The following is a 13,912-nucleotide window of genomic DNA, read 5'->3' as shown; positions in this document are numbered from 1 at the left end:
TTTGCTAAATGTAAGTAATCTCAACAGTCCGAAATTTTGGCCAACCAAACGAGTCTCAAGCTGGGGGATAAACTTTCCTGTTGAAGTACCAATTATATTTCAGGGAAGAAAGGAGGAAGATGAAGATTTTTTGCTATATTCCATCTGGCTTTAGTACCTGCCTCTCATAACTTGTTGAGGACACTGGGATGGAAAATGAGAACAGCTCAGGATGTGGAATGGTCCAAACATCTGCCACAGTAAAAAGTCTATTATCTTCTTAACAGGATCAGTTGTCAAGGTTTTTTAAATTATTACTGGATTTTAAAAGCATCATTCTACTTGTTCACTTTAACCTCTTATTAAATAATAATAAAATATAAGCTAAATGTAGATTAGAAATTAAAAACACCGTTACTTGTTTTGCCATTAAATGAAAACAGATGGCAAGTTCAAAAACTCCCCTGGCAGGATGTGGTGGATAATAATTTTGTGACTAATAAATACCTAGTGGACAAAGTACTGAATAGAAAAATCTATCAAGGCCTATGGCATCACAGGACACCATCCTGTTTTCACAAGCCCCAAGCGGCAAAGTAAGAGTTGGGAAACTGTTCTGAGAAACTACCACTACCCCATGCCCCCACCCTACCACTACCCTGCCCCTCCTGCCCTTGGCATCTACTAGTGGTACACTACTGTCAGCCACTGTCAAGACAAAGAGCCTCCACGAAGCTGTCATTAGACTTGGAAAATTATTAGGAAAAACAAATAATTCTAAAAACATTTTTTAAATTCTGATCTCTACTCTTCCTTTCTGCTACAGTAAGGTGGGACAAGAAATGACAGACTTAAAAACCAAAAAGCAAAATGCCACAACAACAAAAAATCCCCATGCAGGGTTATACTTCCACTGTGCATTACCAAATACTAGGCTGGTTTGAATACAAGCTCTGAAAAATTGGACTTCAAGCATATAGGAGGAAGCAATTCCCTGTAATACCTCGATGTAAACAGAAGGCACAGAGACTACCTAAGGAAAGAAGGCCTAGGTTAAGCATGAAGGACAAAACTGCTTCAACATGCAAGGAAAAATTTGGACATACATTAGGCCAGACTGAGTCACGGTCATGACTACCATCACAACGCTATTTTGGTTTGTTTCTTGTATTCTTCCAGGGCAGTGAGGGTGGAGGCTTTTTGTCATTTTATTTAACAGGTATTGTGAATGACAACCTTCATTTGGCAGGAAAGTATGTAAAAAAATGTATTACAGTGATTGGGAACTGATCAGAGTGGAAATACACATCTATGAGAACCGTGATAGGAAAGAGGACTTTAATACAAGACACGGGAAAAGAAGTTTGAGAACCATGAAGTGGATAATGTTTTAATGGGGTGGTTTATTCTGCAATATAGTAATCACAACTTTGTATATCAAAACACAGCAATAGTTCACAACACATTTTTATCTGTGGTTATTATTACCAGAAATAGCACTGGTTTCTAAGTTAGATCATTTAATACCATATTTTACAAAACTTAAAAAAAAAGTCAAAATAGCTTCAAAATATTTTAGCTTACACATTTCATTTTACTTTTGACTGTATTATTATTTGAACTGTACTGGTACATATTTGCCTATCTTTCCTTTCCATTATTACTACAAAATTATTGCAAGCTAAAACATCAAGAAGCAATGACTTACTCTATATCCTATTTTATACAACACAGACAGTGTGTTTATTTTTTACCTGTGTCAGTGTTAGCAGTAAGCACAAAACAATAAAGATGGAGTGGGGGAAGGAGGGGAGAAAAAAAGCAAGCTGGAAAAGGTTCCCTACAAACTTATTGGAAGCGTGGGGGCTTTCTTGCTTCTTTTTTAGCGCAACGTAACTTCTGCCATTAGGGCTTGAAAGACCACATAAGTTTGGTCCTTGTTAAGCATGGGTGTCTTTGAAATAATAAAGCTGATGTTAAAACCCCACAACAACTCAAACCTCACATTATTCCAGTATCACAGTGCATCACAATAGATTTGGACTAATATCAGTGATGACCTACTACATACTTTAAATTTGGCATCAGAAAACTAAACAGCTGTAACATACGACTCCTCTGTATGTCAAATATCCATACATACAATCCAAGAGTTTTTCCAGCTGCTGCTAAGGCAAACACACAAGGTAAGCTTTCAGCTTGAAAACTAACACAGCTGAATTCAGCTTAAAAAAAAAAATGAAGAAAATTTAGTAAGTTTCCTATGCATTTCCTAGTTTACTGTCAGTTACAGGAAGACAAAAGTATCTGGAATCTCTGAAATATCTGTCTGAAGTTCGCTTATCTAATTAGTATCAGAAATTGCAAATACAAAATCTATGAAGAGTTTCCATTCTGGTTTTCTTGTTAGGAGTTCAGCTTAGCCTTTGTTCCAGAACAGCCTCAGTTTTGTAGCTCACATAGCTTCTTTTGAAATACGTTGGCCAAATTAACCAGCAGAGATAATTTTAGACATGACAGTGCTAGACAAAACATCAGTGTATGTTTTCTTGCCTATTAATAAAAAGCTGACTAATTTTCAGAAATTAACTCCTTCCTTATTCTTAATACAAATATTATAAAGTCCCTCACCTAATGTGTAAGCTTTTAAATAGTACTTTAGCTTTTAAATAGTACTTTAACCATTCTATCTTTCTATGTTCAGTGTCTCAGTCTTTTACAACAGGGCAAACTACAGTTATATACAATAATATCCTACCCAGACTTCAACAGCACAATATTCTCCAGAACCCAAAACACCCTGCTCTATCTGAACAGTGCAGCACCAGAATATATGACTCATTAGTTTAATTCCTAGGTGTGATGCTAACCCACTGTCTACATTTCTTATTTCATACCTCTATTTTCTCTTCACAATACCATATCTGAGATCTGTAAATTCTTTGAAACTAGAAGTATATTATACTTCATTATGTTATACACTCAAAAAATACAGTAGCAATCCTAACACAGGTACTTAAGAATTTTGTCAGTTTAAATGGACGGGCCTTAGGACTGCATGAAATAAACCCCTTTTTGAGCAGTAAGCTGAACAATAAGCGTTGTAAGAACATGTTAAAACTTAAGAATAATTATGAGTTTCACCATTTACCATCTTTCACTTGAGGAGAAAATAAAAACTCTACTGAATTAACATTAAATGTGTAAGTATACAGATGCCTGGGATGCCTAAAGGCAAAAAGGAAGGTGCTGAATGACAAACAGTTTCTGGTTGGAGAGCAGGAACAGAACTTCCAAACATCACCTTGTTCTCTCTCCCCCCACGAACTTCACTATAAGGTAAACACCACTGACAATTTATTCATTATGGATTTGCTCAAGTCTCTGAGGAGCTTAGACTGTAATATTTATCATTTCTGGATCTTCAAAACAAACATCTGTTCAAAAGTGGAGGTGTATAAGCAGGTTGGATTAACATCACTTCTTTTATTTCTTTTACAAAAGGCAGAGATGGAGCTGATTAAAACAAAAAAGAAACAGAAAATGTTTCCGCTCCTCTAATGCACATACTCATTCAGTGAGCACTTTCCATTTTTTATTTTCTTCAACAATGGCAGTGGAAAGTATTAATAACAGATATCAGAAATTTTTTCCATATGAGGCAAGTTTTTTCTTTTAGGTTACAGCAGATTCCTAACCTCACTCAGGTCAGATGCACTGATGAGATCAAGTTAGGAAACTGGGACTTCATCTCATCATCAACAGGAAACTTCCTTTTCTGCAACTAATGATAGCTATGGCACTGGGTTACTCTTCTATGCTACCAGCAGTACAATCTTGCTACCAGCTCCTAGATTTTGACTTAGAATAGACCCCTCTGAAAATCTAATCACTAACTGTACCTACAGAACCCCATTTAATAATTCTTACATCAAACTAAAAAAGTCTATTTTAAGTTACAACAATTCTCATAATGATACTGCAATTTATGTTGGCACAAAGTACTTCTACATTGCCAAGGAAAATGGTAGAAGATTAAGACAAAATGTTAATTGACTTCTAAAAACTCACTGCAGCAGTTTATTAATTTTGCACATATCTAGCATTACTAATAATCCAATCAACTGCTCTAGAGCTATGAGATACATTATTTCAAAAACTCCACCCTATAGCTTGTTTCTTGGTATTAAGAGTATCGAGATTCACAGAAGTATGAAATAGCTTCACATGACACTGTGCATACAGTGAAAAGCTACAATCATATTTTCTACATCTCCAAATGGCCTTTTCTTAATGGCTGTTGGAATTCTGTGATCCAAAGCACTTACCAAGTATAAAAATGACTAGAAGCCCAGCTTCTAGGATGTCTTAGTGAAGACCAGATGATAGGCTCTAACTTTTTTGCTCTCCCAAAGCATTTGGATTCTCAAAATATAAAATTGCTACCACTTTAAAAAAAAAATGAAAATATGGAGCATCAAGACTGGAAAACATAATGATGCTTTTTGATTTAGTGACTTTCACATGAGCTGTAAGAAAGTGGGACATTCTGAAATCTTTGTCTTTTTTGTTTCACTTGGTACCACCGTGAACTGAAAATGCAACATCTTAATCTAGATACATGATGAAACATAACATTATAGAACGTAACAGATATCCAGTATTTATCACATCTTCTGTCTCAAGTGCTGCAAAACTTTATTTGTGCTAGACAAAACATTTTAAATTAATTTTGATGGAATGGAAGAGCAATTTTTAAACCCAATGTCATTCTCACAAAATGTACAATATTATGCTTCAAAAAGAAGAGTCTGAAGCCATACAAGGTGAGGTAACAGTGGTGAAAGGTCATTTTGATGGTCAGAAGGACTAACACATCTTTTTCAGATGAACAGATAGAGGACTTGTAAATGCAAGAAACCTAATTAAATCACTCAAAAAAGTTTTCTGTATTTTAGGTAGACAAAAGAGCAGCAGATTATGTTCTCCAAACTTTTAAGAAAAAATTAGAAAAATCTTTCTCTTGAAGTTTTAAGGGAAATTAAAGAAAGAACAATTCAATCCTGAGCTACTGTATAATGAAATCTAAATACAGGCCTGAGAAATTGCAATGCCAATGTACGTAAAGAATCACGACTAGACCCTTAATATATAAAGGCAAAATTTTATTTCTTGTGTGCTACTTTTTTTCTAAAAGTAACACAGAAGCCTCTTATATAAAAGAGGCTCTTATCTAGAAGGCAATAGGCTATTCTACAAGAGAAAGAGCGAAGTGCAGAAGCCCATACTCTGATGTGTGACTTGTCCTCGTAAACATATAGTCTCTGCTGAATGGAAGGATGTAGCAGAGGTTAAATGGCACCGATTTGGTTCATATAATAAGAGCAACCAGACTCACAAATACCATTCTCATTTAGCCATTTGTAATGTTCCTGTACGCTCAGGAAGCACGGAAAAAGAAACCCTCTAGTCTCCCCTTATACTTGTCATACACGTAAACAGTTTTCCCAAAAGATTACATCCATACATAGATTATTTTCTGACCAATTTATTTCCTTCCTCTTGAACCAGATGACTGGAAAAACTGTTTATTCTCAGATGGGATATAAATAAACTATAGTCTAGGAAAGGAAAGTTAATCTGTTGTTAAAGATAGATAAGGCTAAAATAACCATCTGATCAACCTGTGCATAACAGAGCATAGAACCTCACCAGATTTTTCTTTGGACAGTTCAAACATCTCTTGGAAAGGGATGCCCTCTTGAGGTTTAAACACCAAATAATACAAAAGCCATTGAAAACACTACAAATTATTTGAGTAGCTATGAGTGTTTTTGATGAGGCAAATATTTATCCCAGTTGATTCACCTTATACGTCTAACCGTTAGCTTAAATTTGTCTGCTACATGAAGTGTTCTTTCCAAAGGTTTTATTCCTTCCATTTGTATAAAGCTAAAGAAGTCACAGTTTACAACTTTTGGCTAAACAGGTGGAAGCTGGTTAGCAAGTACACTCCCTGTCTCTGTTGGACTCCAGTTTTTCAGTCTTCTTCAAATAACATATGAGAACAAAAGACAGTGAACTGGTTTTTCATCCAGTCTCTCAGCTAAATGCCCTAAGCAACACCTTTATGAGTTAACAGGAAAGTGGGAAAACTCCAAGGAGTAAAAAAGGAGGAGGGATAGAAAACAGCAATATTCATAGTGTTGAGGTAAGTTACACAGACTACAATTTTCTACTGATGACTGTTGCCAAAAAAAAGGAAGTGGGGAGGGAAAAGGGGCCATGGGCAGGAGTCCAAGAGACTACACCCACATCTAATAATCACATACTTGTCTCTGTGTCAAAGTCACTCTTATTCAGCACTGGATTTTGAAGCCAAAACACACTGCACCCACATGGAAAACTTTTATACCTTCGTTAAAAAAAGAAGATAATAAACCATAAAACCAAAAGTTAACAGTAGTTCAAATACAACGATCATAACATGACCACAGCCTAGAAAGACACTAATGCACTAACTATTGGGCTGCATTAAACACCAATTAAAGTTTTATATTTAAAATGTTATAACATTTAATGATTAAATGGTAGAAATAATTTTTTTTCCAGTTGCTCAACAATGACTTTTTTTTCTTTTTCTTAATGTCCTCTCCTCTTCAACTACTAAATTCTCATATTTATTAAATGCAGGGTATAAATAACAAATTTGGGGGTTCCTTTGGCTTATTCTTAATTTAAGGCCTTCCCAGCCTCTACCAAGCCTATTAAGAGAAAGCTCCAATGTCTGTTCAGACTGAAAGACCCTGGTTATTAAAAAAACTAAACTAATGCACACAAGATCTCTTGCTCAGAATGTCCAGTAGTGATGGGCTTTTCAATAAACCCTATCATAAGGCTTCAAATGGAAACATGCATTTGCCTGACGATACACACATCTGGTTTCAGACATTCCACTGTAAAAATTATTATTGTGATTATTCTGCACTGGTAGGTATGCAGATGCATTGAAAAGCATGGTGGGGAGCCAACGAAACAAACCAACCAACAAAAAAAAAACAAGGCAACAACCAAAACAAACAAAAAACCCCAAAACACCTCACTTCGTGAGTAAACAAAGTTTGATAAAGACAGTCTCACATCTTTAGGTTACCTCTGCCTTTTCAGCTACATTCTTCATGCAATACACAATTTCCTGCTATCATGCAGGAATAAGCTGGAGTACCTTCCTCTACCTCAGTGACTCAAAATACCAATACTCTGCTGGTCAACCCTGGCTTACCTTAAAGGCTGTCTAGAATACAGGCATCACTAAAACACACGCAAAAAGCCATTATGCCTTTCAAAGACAGATAAATCTCAATACTTCAAGTAGAAGACGTTTTAAATCCAAGAAAAATCTTGTAAACAACCCTCCATAGGCATGAAGTTCAAAGATGATCAGTTAGTGCCAAATCTGTAAATACTGACAAGAACCAGCCTTTAGGATGCTCATATTGTCTTTGGCCATTCAGAAGGGTTCCTACCAATCCATTTATGCAATGCAAATAAAACCAAGAAGCACATTTGACTGCCAAGCTTGCAAAGAACAGAAGTTCTGGATTTAGCTTCTACTTGGCAGTTGAACTAGGGCACCAGTATCCAAAAAGACAAGGTTCCCTTTATATAGTAACAATGATGAAAGATGAAGAGTTATTTTAGAAGCACAAGTTCCTGACAGTAGACAGAACACACAAAGACTAACTACTTTCTGAAAAAATTCTTCAAATTTCTAACTTGGTTTTCTGTGTCGACAGTGGGTCTGATAATATCATGACAGGAACAGGGCTAAAACTGCTAGTATCATAGCAACTGAAGAAAGGGCTGGAAAATTCAGTTTCGACCAGAAATATTTCACTGTACAGTACTGAGAAGAGAAAGTGAAGATAAGACCCTTTTATACCATAGTCTGGAGCTGCACTACTTGAGATAAGTAGAACAATCTGGTAAGTATCCAAAAAGGCAATACCAAGTGAAGAGATACAGAACTTGCTTCACCCTCCCAAAATCATCTGTCTTGAGATAGAGGAACTACATGAGGTGTGGCAAACAGGGATAACATGGCCAGTCTGATCTACAGTCTATTTGTATTATAAGAGCATTCAACTGTATTTTTACTGGATATTCCAGTGGTTCTTCAGAACTATTCCAGAAATGAGCTACTCTACTGACTACGCTGGGAACGTAGGAAGAAGCCTCTATGTCTGCAGCAGGCCTTCAAGAAAATCCCCCCAAGACTCCAGCTTAAACAGAGAAATAACAGCTCTGTAATACAGAAAGAATGCAGTAGAGCAGTATTTTAAAATACTGCTGCTTCTGCCTAGATTTCTTGTCTGCAACAAGTAAACATTTCAATGAGGTTCACTGTTTCTGCTACCATGCATTTAAAGGGATGGGGGCAGAAGTTACACAGGGAGAAAATATTAAAAAAGTATCATCTATTCCATTATGGAGGAATTCCCAGAGGTAACTCTGGCTTCTTAGACAGTAAATGCTCCCTTTTGCCTTTAGGTGATATGGACAGAACCCCTTGCAAGAGTAGTCTCCAACTGTTGGCTAGACATGCATCTTTTAGAACTTAACTGTAAGACCAACATGTCTAGCTGAATTTACACTTTAGGAACCAGAGAACATAAAATGTTTTTCATATTATTTCATGATGAACATTAGTAGCAAACACAGTTGAATAAGGTTAACATTATAATCATGTAGAATATAGTAAACATACAAACAATACTGGCCTATTATTATCTTTTCTAAACAAATTGCTAGTTACACTTTTTTCCCTCATATTTCTCTCGTTGAAATCACTTTCATTTTTGAGTCAGAACCTTGTCCAGTTAGTTACAGACTTACCTTGTTGCGTGTTTTGACTTTCAATTTAGTCTTCTGTTTTCTTTTCAATTTTTTCTTGCTAAAAAGTTTCTTACTTCTGAAAAAGAGGAGAAAAGCCATGAGAACAAAAGAACTAAACTCCCTTCCATGCCCCATGGTAAACAGCAGCAACAGCAGAGGAAAAAAAATCCTAAACGATATAAGCCCTTTAGAGGAAAAGAAGTCCTCTAAAATATTTTCTCCTAAGCAAAGGAAACCAACAGAGGCAGAATTTCAGAATATAAAGCACATAAAATGATAGTTTCCTAATGCTTCACTGCTTTAGGGGCCTTTAGTCTCATCAATTTAAGCAGAATATATGCTAGGACAGACAAAAAAACACCTGTATTTTATACTGTTTTACCCTACTGTTTCTATTAGAAGTCCATTAGTGCCACACCAATGCTAGAAACAAGAATTACTGATGATCCTCATTAAGATAACCTGTTCTATTCTACAGAACACATGTTTTGTGAATGCTTTACCAGATAAAGATTCAAGCCCTCCAAGACAAAAAGGAAGCTTTAAAAATGTATTATTTGGCAGAAAACTCAGCTGGTGGAAGACACTGCAATTTCTGAACACAAACTTTTAAATTTTTGTCTGGACTTTTCCCAACCTCAGCTTACAGACTTTTCATTTCCATTTCTTTACATTACAGCTAACATAAACTCTTCTAATCCTCTTCTGCCCACACCTCATTCCTGTCACATTCTCTCTCCTCCATTTTACTACTAATTTAAATAAATGATAACACCCCCTCCCCCAGACACCATATACACACACACACACACGATTATTTTGTCACCATCACTGAGATTACTCCAAGATGAACACTTTTTAAGCTACTCTACGTTTCTCTGGTCTGTTCAGATTACAAACCCTCTGCAAAGAAAAAACAGATGTCATCTGTGCAGCATACAACTCATCCTCTACAGGACTTTAAACAACAGCTACTAACACATTCTGCATACCACTTAAAACATTACTCAGATAGTTCACAGTCCAGAATAGTTGGGAAAATAAAACTATGGAATCTGAAAGTCACAGGTAGAAGGGAGTTGCACTTTCAGGTAACAAATTTGAAAGAGACTGAGAATCAGGAGAAACTTGGTATTTTATTCAAAAAAAGCCCTGGTCTAAATAAAAATTTCAAAAGACTAAAAACATACTGATTACTAGTCTCTCCTGTACAGCATTCAGAATGCAAGAGAACACAAGTCTCATGGTCCAGCAGTCAAAAGGTGGTGACTAAAGTCTGAACAATGGCCTGGCAGTCAGAAAATGAACTCAACACCTGCAGAGTATCCCAAGAAAGCTACCTGCTAGAAATTTCACTGTGTTGTCCATCTTCACCTATTAACAAAGAAGTAGTACACTCCTCACCAAGACACTTCCTGAAGAAGCAAACCAACTCACCCCTTTTCATATAAGGAACAATTCTGGAGTTAAGTGATTCAGTGATGGGGACCCCCCCTTCCCTCCCCCAGGAACACTTCACCCTCCCAGGTAAATTAAGGCTTATAAGGAGAACCTAGGTAACCTCCCAAAGTTCCTTCAACAGCACAGTTTCAATATATAACAATATACAACCTATTTAAGGAGGGTTTAATGCAGTTAATTTTATTCTACTGTCAAACATGAAGAACAGTGCAGTCCTTCCCATTCTGTAGCCATTCGTCCTCCTTCTCTGGACCACATAACCTTTTGTCAAAGTCCTGATAATATCCTGATTTATTTTTGATTTCTTTTGAACTCTCTTGGTTCACACAAGTAAACCACATTGACCTGAACTGAAAAAGGGACTTACTATATGCTGTCAAGAAGAGGAAGAAGAATTGCCTCATACGTCTTCAAAGTCACACTTCAAACTGTATTTCAGGTACTATTTGGCAGCTTCACAGCAATATGCGATGGCAGACCTATGTAACCCAGACTAACCTGAAAACGCTTTCCTGCAGATCTGTAAACTGAGCTTCCAATACCATTTAGCTAGCTGTGCCTTTTATGCCTCTAATTATGCCTTTTAAACACAGTTCAACTTGCACTTTCCAGAGACAACTTGATAAGCATTGCTTTTTTTTCTTGTATGTTTTGTTGGGGTTTTTTTGTTTGTTTGTGTTTTGGGATTGGTTTTTTTTTTAGGGACACTAAAATTGCCAAAACATTTCAAATTTAATCCTGCTTGACAAAATCCTTGCAAACTTTCCAAATTCATTATGGTCTGCAAACATTCTAAGCACTTTTTCTTCTTGTAAATATGTCACAGGATCAATCCCTGCATTTTTGCATGTATTTGTATGTATGTACACATCTAGAACTCCCACCATTTTACAGACTAACCTCATCTGTCAATAATACCTAGACAACATTTTCTCCAATTAGCAAACAGAAGAGATCAGCAATGGGCTTTATTTCCTCTTTCTGATTCCAAGTGGTGGTGCTATGATCATCCATACATCAACCATTAAGCAAGCCAGAAGTACAAACATTTCCTAGTCATTCCTAGTATTTTCCTAGTCATTCCTAGTATTTCCTAGATAATTTCTAGCAGTCACTATCTTCGGCAGGTCTTGGGCTTGAACTATTTTTCACATGGGAACAACTTGGGACATATAGGAATGCCACATCAAGAATCCACATTATCTCCCTATTTTTTCTTAAAACAAAACCTCAAGGATACTGAAACCCCAACATTCTTGTTGGGAAGCATACTTTCCCCCTGTATCCAAATGAAATTTTAGAACTAGTGATTAATTAAAAAAATAAAACACCCTCATCAACACTGTGGATATGATTGTCCACACTTCTACTGCTATATACCATCATGCCAAGAGGTTTAAATATTCAGATAGAAAGGATAAAACGTGGGCAAGTATATTCACGAAAAACAACATTAAGCAGATTATGAGTAATTTCCTGTTGGAAACCACATGGGTTAATTATAAGCCTGACTTTTTTGCTGCTTGAAGATCAGCAAGACCTGATATGGCTCAGCTGGATTTTTTAGCTAAATTGTTAATTACGTTTTGGGTTAACAACTGTAAATTGCTATAAGCTGACATTTGCAGAAGTCCTAAAACTCTATGCTGACAATTTGCTTCAGTGGCAGAAGGCTTTTAGCCTTTAACTGAGCTGTTGATACCATTTAATTCACACAAACACTGATTATCAGCAAAGCTTAGGTAGGTTTTCTGCAAATTGCTTCAAGCCATTTAACATTTGAGACTAAGTTAGCAGTTTTCAATTGGACCACAAACGAAGTGCAAGTCAAATGAGTGCAGAGCATGAAGATTCCTTGACAAGAAAATACTTGTGGCAAATGGACCCAAAGACAGAGTTACAACCTTCACAGAAAAATCTGTTCAGAATAAAAGCAAAGGCCTCAAATATTCAGCCCTGGAGCATGGAACAACTGTCTCAAACCAAAGGGGGAAAAAAGGGGGAAGGATGGGCAACAAGCAAGTTCTGTACAACTTAAAATAGCTGTTAAATTATATGATTACAACTTCTATTCAGTTTTGTAGCATCTGTCACTGAAGAGAGTAAAAACATGCTTAGTTTATCTGTTTTCAAACCAGAAGCAGCATTAACTAGCACTTGCAATAATTGCTGCATTATTAGGGGGACACTCTCCAGTCGTCTCAACACCATTGCTCTTCCTCTGTTCAAAAGAGCTGAGGGAAATGCAAACAGAGCCTCAAAGTCACAACAGTCCTGAATTGCAATTCATAGGCTTAAATTTGAGAAGGAAGCTTTGCGTGTTGAGTGCACTCCCACTCAATATTGTTACTCAATTACTCAATATAGGTTAACACGTTAACCTTAGGTTAATAGTGTCACACCTGCACAAGCTCTTCTAGGCTGTATATTACACTAAAGGTGTCACTAATGAATGGAAAAAATACTATTCTGTCTCTGCTGCTGAGGTAGAATAAGAACAGCACAAGCGTTATTTAACTACTGTCTGACCTAAACCCTTTGTTTCTATCTGAAACATGCTACCAAAGGTCACAGCAGCTAGTACAGCATTAGACACAGTCATTCTATTGTTGATTAAATCCTTGAGTACACTTCAGAAAAGAGTGAGTTTAATAAGCCATATGCTAACACATACGAGAATTTTAAAAGCTTCCAACTGACTTCGACTCAGTGTATCTGTCTAAACTTGCTTGCTCTGGTTCAATGGCTAAACATCTCGGGGACGAAGTACACTGTTGACAGGAGAGGTCTACAAAAGTCATGCTGTACCCAGACAAATGACAATTACATTGTATTATTTTATTTCCATAGGTGCTTACTCTGCACAGTTAGCTTAAGCATTTGAGGGCTAGTGGAAATGCTCTTAATAGGCAGCAATCATTCAATAACACTGACATGAAAGTCAGATTTGTGGTGTCAAACAAATCTGTCGTTCCCTTCACTTGGTTAGTTATTGCTGCTGGTGGTCAATCAAGTTGAACAAGAAACAGCAAGCATTTTCTTCTGAACAGTCCAAAGTAAAATCCCAGGCTGAAACCATCAAGTATCCAGCAACGGCAAATTATCACTCATGTAGTCACCATCACATCTCAGGGTCTTTCATCACAGCATCGAGCTCCTTAAAAAGCTTTAAATTTACCAACACACTTTACACAAGGGCAGTAAAATGCAAGTACTGCCATGAGGACATAGGCTGAAAAGTAATGCTTCCTCCACAGCTTCCTCACTCATAAGGAATAACAGTGCAAGATCAGCAGTACTCATTTTACTGTGCAGCAATCACATAATGACTAAATCACAGATATCAGACTAGTGCCGTTCGACAGCTTTCTTTGTATGGTATATTATTGTCACAGAGGATCTACAAATTACAAAACACATTATCCAGAGGTTGTCACTACATGATAGAATATCATGTTCACCATAAAGGCAGTGGTACTACAGGAAGGCTAACTGGTCCAAAGTAGTTACAACATCAGCCACAGTGCCACATCTTACCTACCTTAAGTTCTGCCCACAAACTGACAGAGGAGTACCT

At 36.7% G+C, this 13,912-nt stretch overlaps 1 protein-coding gene across 1 annotated transcript in view; it reads right to left on the bottom strand.

Moving 5' to 3' along the window:
• Positions 1-13,912, bottom strand: part of MYCBP2 (MYC binding protein 2) — a 191,813-nt gene that overhangs the window by 151,943 nt on the left and 25,958 nt on the right. The window contains exon 2 of the mRNA XM_061367719.1: positions 8,875-8,950. Coding sequence (XP_061223703.1) covers positions 8,875-8,950 — 76 coding nt within the window. The remainder of the gene's footprint in view (positions 1-8,874; positions 8,951-13,912) is intronic.

The sequence above is a fragment of the Neopsephotus bourkii genome, unplaced genomic scaffold, assembly GCF_033783945.1.
Source record: "Neopsephotus bourkii isolate Nb327-2 ecotype Australia unplaced genomic scaffold, CSIRO-AGI_Nbou_v1 NB_1394, whole genome shotgun sequence".
Classification (NCBI taxonomy): Eukaryota; Metazoa; Chordata; class Aves; order Psittaciformes; family Psittacidae; genus Neopsephotus; species Neopsephotus bourkii.
The sequence above is the reverse complement of the archived record's forward strand: the minus strand, read 5'-3'. Positions and strand labels throughout refer to the sequence as shown.